Here is a 9,031-nt window from a genome sequence, read left to right as displayed (position 1 = left end):
TCAATCGATTTACGGATTTTCATGGCTCGACTTGAGACAAGTAAACGCCGTATTACCTTACGTGACCATAAAAGTGAGATAAAGGCCTATGTCTCAACTCAGTTTTAAAACGCAGCCAGACATTGATGTCTTGGCGACAAACTCAAGACATCACCAAGTCGAATTCAAGTCGTAGCGCATGTAGCATTTCGAGCGCATGTAGCACTCGGATGGGTGACCATCCGCGACGTACGACTCGGTTGTTATTCGCTACATTTTAACTAATGTCGAGCAGGAGGTTTGACAGCCGCGTATTCGCGGATTATAACTAATTGTGAATAAATTCATACAGTGATTCTTAGCCCAGCTCAGTAAAATAAAATTTTCATAGTCCCATAGCCAGTCAAGTGGAATCATCTGGTGGTATAAGTATTTATTTATGCTAAAAAGGCTCAAATGGTACTTTATCAGCAAGGGTGACCCGCGTGTACATCTCTGTGCCATCGGAGTTTTAAAATAAAAAAGCATATTACGATAGGTTTTTACTGTAGTGCTACGAAACATAAATGGCCTAGCCTAACAATACAATAATATGATTTATTTTGGTTTTGTTTATTTTAGCTTATATAGGCTTTATTTGCGTTGATGTTTAAAGTTCATAAGCGTTATTCATAATGTCTTTTAAAGGGGTTATAAGACTTGAAGATAAAAAAAGGTTAATGCAAGAGTTTTTCTCAAATCATGGCTTAGCTTCAACCGATTATATTTTTCCCGGTGTTGACTTAATAATGTGCTCTTACCTCTCTATATAGTACTCTGGCACGTTATAAATTAGAAACTTTTCAACTATGGCATGTCGTTCGTTACAAAGCTTCAAAAAAGCACAGCAGAAAGAGATAAAATATAACCCATGAGAAAAAATATTGGATTTTCTTTGTTATCAGCCTGCCCAATAAACCTGGTTGAGGTAGCGCTTTATATATGCTAATTAGACGTAGATTGGGGGTAAATATCTGTGCTTAACATTCGAGTTATTCCAGAATTATTTTTATTCAGTGATTGCTCGAGATATAAAATATGATAAAATAGATAATTAAACGAAATTTCTGGAAAAAAAATATAAGCTATCAGATTTCTCATTTGAATTATCTGTTTACATTATAAGAAATCAAATATGTTTGAAAAAGCTCAGAATGGATTTTTTAAGCAAACTAGTATCACGATTTCAAAAATAATTTTTAATACAAAATAAAAATATCTAAGTATTACATATTTGTTGAAAGTTCCTGAACACTTCAATTAGAGCTAATATTAAATTTTAGGATCTGAGATTAAGGAAATAAGAATGATAAGTTTTTAGTTTAAAAATATAATTGTATTAAGATTATTGATAAAATTGGAAAAAGATTTTTAAAGGTTGCAGATGCGCCGGAAAAGAGTCTAGAAAATCCTTAAGATTTTTTTTATTGTAAGGAATTTTACAAAATAATAAGAAATATTCTAGGCATTTTGAAAGGTATTTAGGGGTTTTAAAAGTTTGAAATAAATTTAAAACAATTTTATAAAGGTTTGGAAATATTTTCAAGTTCCTGAAATGTTTGTATTCTCTTTGAAACTACAAACATTCTTAAATATATTTTAAACTGACGCAAATTTATCTTATATTTTTTTCAATCATTCAGAATAAAAAAAAATTTATTTAAATTTTCGCGATTTTTTTTGTCATTTTTATAAATCGATCTGAAGTGTTTCGAAATCTTTTCAAATTTTCTCTCATTAATTAATTTTTTTAATGAAAATTTCTTTGAAATTTTTCTAAGAATCTTACGAGAATTTTTTTAATCTCTTGAAGCTTTTCAAAATTTTCAAAATTCTTATAAAATTTTTATTGAAATCTTTAAAAATTAACATTTTTTACATAGTTTAAAAATCTTTTCCAAAACTTCTAAATATGTATCTCTTAAACTGACTGAAATATTTTTTCAAATTGTATTATCATGTAATTTTGTAAAGTAAAATTTTTTTCTATAAATCTTCATAACTTTTTTTAAAAATGTAGGATATCATTAGAAGTTTTTAAAAATATTTTAGAATTTTCTCTGACAGTTTAGTTTCTTCATACAAAGAATTCTTCGAAAATTTTCCAGGAAACTTAGGAACGTTTTTTTATTCTCTTGAAACCTTTTAAAATTCTGAAAAAGCTTCTTTTTCAAAATCTTCAAATATTTTACATTCTTTTTCGAATTTATAGCAAATCATTTGATATTTTTTTTTCTTAATTTCGTCTGAAAATTAATTTTTCGAAATAAAAAATCATTTAAAGATTTCCAACAATCTAGGAAATATATTTTTTTCTCTTTAAACCTGCGTAATTAATACTGCGTAATTGAAAATATTGTGTTAAGATCTTGCGAATTCTTTTTTGACAATTTCAGAAATTTGTTTAATCCTTAAGAATATTTTCATTGAATGAATTGCAAAATAAAAAATGATTTAAATTCCCACAGAAATCTAAAGAAAATTGTTTTCTTTTCTAGAAGCATTTTAAAATTTTGAAAAAGCTTCTAAATTATTTCTTCGAAAAGTTTAAAAACCCATGGATTTTGATTATATTTTTAACAAAACTTTTAATGCCTTATGATAATAACTAGTTCCGAATCTTCAAAGGATCCCTTGAACTTACTAGAATTTGTTTATATATTTATCTCATTTTTAAACCTTTTACAATTTTTAAAAAGCTTCTTTTTTCTAAATTTTGAATAATCTACATTTCATTTTCTGAAATCTTCTTAAGAATTTAATGATGTTATTAATTTTTTCGAAACTTCTAAAACTTTAGAATAACTTTTTAAATAATTCAGCTTTCTTTTAACAATTGAAAACTCTTCAAATATGAGAAGATTGTGTTCAAATCTTTAGGATTCTTTTTTGACACAATTTGAAATATTAAAAACTAAAAATTATTCTTTTAAAATAACACCTAAATCAGTTTAAATCCTTCTGGAAATCTTATTGTAATTTTTGTTTTCATGAATACTGACCATTTTACGGGCAGCAACAGTTTATATACTTCTAATTTGAAAAATACAAACTTTTTATCTATAATTAAATTATTTAATCTCTTTAAGTGTGCGAAATTTTTTACTCAATATGATGTGTTAGCCAAGTATTAAAAACATAGTTATTTTCCATGATTGAACAATCGTTTACAATTAAAATGTTCTCTTTCATCAATAATGTCTACAAAAACTATAAATAAATTTTATCAAGAAATAAAACAATTATTTCAACATTTTGAATTACAAAAGTGATTATGCGAAAAATTCTGAATTCGTAATAATAGATAATAAACTGGACACAGCCCCCAAAATATATGTTCAGGCGGAGTCGCAACCAATCAGGGTTTAATTATAATAATTCATTCAGATGATGACAATATAAAAGATGTTTATATTGACGTTTTGAATTACAGTTGTCGGTTCAGTGTAGTAGCTCAGGCCCAGCTAAATTCGGCGTCAACAGTGACAGTAAGGAAGGATTCAAGCTACGATGGAGCGACGAGTAGTGCGTTACTTCACGAAGCGATAGAGATGAACTCGAGTCCAAGTCCTAATCCTAGGGGTACTTCCGGACCATCCTCATCAACTTCATCATCCCCACCTCCACGTGGCACAGCTTGTTCCAATTCCCAGTTGAAGCGAAATGGAAACAGCACATTTAAGCAAGATGTGAAGAGGTTCAAGACTGCAGGATCTCTCTTCCCCTTCCAACTGGGAAGGTCATCCAGCTTTCTGACAGGAACTTCATGTAAGAAGGACCACAAGATGGCCTCCTCTGGGTCAAGGTTCACGATATACAAAGCCAATAAGGCTAGCAAGAAAAAAAGGGAAAAGAGTTCGGCAAAGAGGGAACGAAAAGCGACCAAGACTTTAGCTATTGTATTGGGTAAGGACATTTTTATAATCCTAATATAGCTCTAAGTCATTAGGACATTGTTTATATTTAATTTTAATCAATCACATTACATTCAGGAGGCATAAAAAATATTTCCAGTAGGAAGTGCCCCGCAAGTGCAATAATGAGCTTGTTCGGGGCGCACAACTGTTGGTTCTCGCACTTCGCGCTCGATAATGTATTTACTTTTCGCTACGCGTTCGGTCTTTGTATTTACAACATAATTATGCGAAGGATTTTGAAAATGAAAGTTCAAAGAATCGACAACTATAATTTGGTGATTCTGAACTCTCTTTTGTTGAATCTTCTTCGACTTTAACGAACACATTCTCATCAAGCTTTGTCTCGATTTTGTTCAAAATGTTAAATTATATCGACTATATCCAACACTATTATATCAAATGTATTGTGTTAATTTTTTATTTCCGCTCTCGGGTATTTTCTCAAAATATTTCATTTTCTCAATTTTAATGTTTTCCTTTTTTACGAATAAAACAAAAACTACAGTCGGTTAAATAAGAGCGTGGTCACTGTTGTGAAAAAATGAGAAGACTCAATACGAAAATTTTTTAAAATATTGTTTTATTTGATCCAAAACCTTCATGAAAATACATTAATAGCAGGCCCAATCACCTTCAGCGTCATTAATGGCTTGGCATCTTCGAGGCATACTTTGGACAGAACCGCGATTTAGGAAGTCATCGACATTTTTCACCCCTTTCAAACGATTCACCTACTTACTCACAAACTGTTTCGACTTTTGAATATATTTCGCAGCAGCCGCTTTGTTTATTTTGGGACTTTTAGGGTGCGAGCACAAAAAAAAACTGATTCGAAGCGCGGAGCGTATGCGGCACTCATTTTGGAAAAATGCTAGGTTCGTATCAAAAAGAACAGTCAGCTGATTCTCTTTCATAAAGCATGAAGGACCATACTGACCTCTATATGAAAAAAAATTACAACATTCGCATTTACCGATCGCTAGATATCGCGACCACGCTCTTATTTAACCGACTATACGTATCCTCTAAGAAAGTAATGAATAACAGATATGCAGATCTTTTTTGGGTGCATAATTTTAGAGGATTTATATTATTGTTCTTTCGACCATTTTACTGTGCGTTTTTTTGGTATAAAACGTGTCCTCTTGACACGTCCCCACTTATCCTCCCTTACACCAGTAGCCCTCCCCAGCGGCGTAGCCAGGGGGTGGGCTCGGATGCTCAAGCCCCCCCCCCCCCGAAACTAAGTATTTTTATTATATAATTCGCTCTTTCCCCCCTCTTTGCCTAAACATAAACCCGAAGCTCCCTCTGAAAAAAATCGAAGCCCCTACCGAAAAAGAATTCTGGCTACGCCGCTGGCCGTCCCACCATTGTCCCTTCATCTCATATCCCTCACTTCCCTTACTCACCTTCCCCTACTAACCATCCACTAATATCGTCTAATATCTTACATCTGTTAAAAAATGTTATATGCCATATCTTAAATAATTAAATTTTGTATCTGTAGGTATGGCTACATGAAAATCTTATGGTTCCATTAACATAAAGTTTGCACTATAGGCACGCAGTATTATTTTCTGGTACGATTTTTCGCCATTTTGTAATAGTTTCATTATTTTACTCTCACAATTTTTTGTGTAATGTTCATCATGAAAAAATCGAATTTCTGATATTTGCCCATAGCTAAAACAAGATATGTTATTCTAATTAACGTACAATTTTGGTTCTATGTACGTGATTCCCTTCTTTAGTGCTTTTTTCAGGTATTTATAGTATCTTCAATAGTTAAAAAAATGTTGTATATGTACCTTATTAGAAAAACTTCAAGTTTTTATATTTGCGCACAAATGTAGACAAATCGATTGGTTTGGTCAACATCAAATTGTAACTGCGAGTGTGCAGTATAAGTTTCTAGTACTGCGTTTCAAGAACGTTTAATGTTACCATTAGTTTAAAACTTGTATAGATTTCATAATATACCAATTTCATTAATTAATGTCAGTACCTACTCGGACTACAAAATACAGACTATTCGTATATGAAAATTTCAGTACGAATAGCCTTCTTTTCCAGGTTTTGTTGTTTGTATGAAAAAATCTAACTGTTCGTGTCGAAATTTGTGTACGCGTAGCCGCCCAGGTTAAAAATGTATATATAGCTTATATACAATAAATTAGAAAATGATATTTTTTATTTACTTTAAAAATTTGTCTATACAAAGCAAATGAAAAAATATCTTGGTTTTGTCCACTATATATAAATTATGTATGACTATTTCGCTTGGGGCGACGTTTATTAAATAATATTTCAATACTATAAATGTATCTAATAAAGTTTTTACTAGCTGAAAAAATATAAACAAAATATATACAACTTGTAAATAAAAATGCGTGATTGTTGCATAGAAATAATTCGTTTCATTAAAATAAAATTATTTTTCAGAAGATCGATTAAACGTATTTGAGTTTATTTATTTCATATCTTTATTGGCAGTCAATTTTGATATTTTGAATAATATTTTTTTTTTAGTTTTATTTTATACCGTGACTGATACTACAGAAATGTCAGAATTAGTTTGTCAATGTTTTTAAATTGAATTTCATCTTGCTGCGAACGTCTCATTAATGAAACTTCAGCCTATTGGATAATTTGAGTTATTTCATTTAATTTTCAGTTACGTAATTCAAATCAGATAATTAAGAAAAATGTATTCTATTTTTATAAAAGTGGATCTAGATTTTGGATACTTCTTAGGAAATTAGTAAACTGGGATATTCCTAAGTTTCTTCTCTTTGAAATGTAGAAATTGTTACGTCATTAAAAATGATTCTGTCTTACATTTCATTTTGAATTTACAGGTGTCTTTCTCATTTGCTGGGTGCCCTTTTTCACCTGCAACCTAATGGATGCCCTCTGTACGAAATTTAAGGAAAATTGCCAGCCTGGTGTCACAGCTTTTATTCTCACCTCGTGGCTTGGTTATATGAATAGTTTCGTCAATCCCGTGATCTACACCGTGTTCAATCCCGAATTCCGGAAAGCCTTCCGTAAGCTGGTTCGACTTTAGTTATTTAAATTTAATTGCTCACAAACACACGGAAATTCGCGAATTATTCCATACATGATTCAAGAAAAACAAAGCTTTTAATTTCCGAAAATCTTTATTGCTCTCACAGCAATAGCTATTTCTCCCTTTTCCTAAAAAATTAACCAATCAAAACACATCTGCGTACATACTTCAAAATATAGAAAACTGCGAATCTAAATTTTCATGACCAAATTACCTTTTCTAATTTCACTAAAACGTCTTCGAAATTTGCAATCCTCTAATCAAGAAGTGTACATTTTTGAGTAAATTTGGTCCATTTCGAAAATAACTTGATAGTAAACTTAGCTGAAATACGAGCTTTTTATCGATTAGAAATTAAAATGTGTCAAGAATAATAGCTATTTATTGAAAAGCAGACGAAAATCGTTTTGATGTTTGAATTCTCGTGAAGCTGGTTGAAAAATTTCAAAAGATTATGGTGAATATACAGTAAATGACGTACCATGGCAGTATTACTATAGACTTTAAGGAATAGCAATATTTTTTCGCTCAAGAAACTTGTAAAGGATAACGGAAGTAAATGCGCCTTTCATGGCGTTACCAATTCACTCTATCTGCGCGTCGCATATAACTCGATATATTTATATACCTACCGTTCTCTCTTTGATAAAATATATCATTTCACTATTTCTCAATTCTAAAGTCAGCGATATACGCAAGGCAAACATTTTCATATTAATCGCCACGTAGAAAATGTAAAGATCTAAAGATATTTTCGTTTTATTTGAATTGAATGTACATTGAGAAAAATCGTTGGTTGGGACAATTTTTTTCTTTGTAGATGCGTTATTAGCTGCGACATCTACTTTGACGGTAAATAACTCATTCGATGATAAAGATTTCTCTATTAAAGTATTAATAATTATAAACAATTTGATGAATTCTTTAATGTACAAAAATTTTTACCTGAAACTCTTTAAAAATGCAACAAACACTATACAAGCATCATACAATCATGAAGCTTGCGCAAAATTTCATACTTGCATAATATTAAAATTATAAATATATTAAAATATATTAAAAGCTTGATGCTACACGATTGCATGGTGATACATAATTGAAAGAAGGGACCCTATAGTAAGAGACGCGCCAAGAGCAATGTGGTAGGTGGAGTTGGAACGGAAGTTGGATCCAGCGGTAGAAGACCCGATGTATTCAAACGGCAACAAACACGACAAAAACTAAGCATATCGAAGGTACCAGAGTGTCAAACTATAGCAAATTTCAATTAGTGAACAGTATCTGTTGTTGGAACGGAAGTATAGCTCTCTGCTCGCTCGACCAATCCGCACTCAGCTGCCTGCTAAATGCTGCTACATTAGTTTATGATGCTATATGTCTGCCTAATGCTACATTCGTGCATTACGGTTTATGCTTGCATAATGCTACTAGTTTGCAAGATGCTACATGCTTGCATGATGCTTCATGCTTACATAATGCTACATGCTTGCACGGTGTTACATACTGGTGTTAGACGAAACGTCAGAATTTCAATAAACGAACTTTCCAGTAATTTCGTTTTATTCTTTTAATCAATGAAGACCGTAAGACCAAAAAAAATCTTATTCATACTTGAAAGATGCAACATTTTTATATAGTCCTAAATGCTGGCTTGATGATATATGCTAAATGATGCTACATTATTTTATGATGCTACATGCCTGGATTTTTGTACGCTCTACTTTAGGGGAAAACAACAAGTAAAGTATGTTAGTTAGGACAACTACTACCATTCTTAGAAATAAAAGCTGTAACCACAAATACCTAAGTGACAGCAGCATATATTACAAACTAAAGTAGTCAGCACTATTGATTTATTAGTTGTCCCAACCAACCATTATTTTCAATGTAATCATGTAATTTTCTTGAATGAACTTCTCACTTAAGTGTTTTACACTTTACCGTTCAAAGAACTTGTTTTCGACTTTTTTTCATAAGTGTGACTTTAATTCAAATTCAGATTTTACAATTAAAATAAGCACTA

General features: G+C 31.3%; 1 protein-coding gene across 1 annotated transcript in view; it reads left to right on the top strand.

Moving 5' to 3' along the window:
- Positions 1-7,384, top strand: part of LOC117182659 (dopamine D2-like receptor) — a 50,742-nt gene extending 43,358 nt beyond the window's left edge. Inside the window, exons 6-7 of the mRNA XM_033375763.1 lie at positions 3,452-3,924; positions 6,797-7,384. Of these exons, the coding sequence (XP_033231654.1) occupies positions 3,452-3,924; positions 6,797-7,005 (682 nt within the window). The 3' untranslated portion in view covers positions 7,006-7,384. The remainder of the gene's footprint in view (positions 1-3,451; positions 3,925-6,796) is intronic.
- Positions 7,385-9,031: the final 1,647 nt, after the last annotated feature.

Source organism: Belonocnema kinseyi, chromosome 2 (genome assembly GCF_010883055.1).
Source record: "Belonocnema kinseyi isolate 2016_QV_RU_SX_M_011 chromosome 2, B_treatae_v1, whole genome shotgun sequence".
In the NCBI taxonomy this organism is placed as follows: Eukaryota; Metazoa; Arthropoda; class Insecta; order Hymenoptera; family Cynipidae; genus Belonocnema; species Belonocnema kinseyi.
The sequence above is the reverse complement of the archived record's forward strand: the minus strand, read 5'-3'. Positions and strand labels throughout refer to the sequence as shown.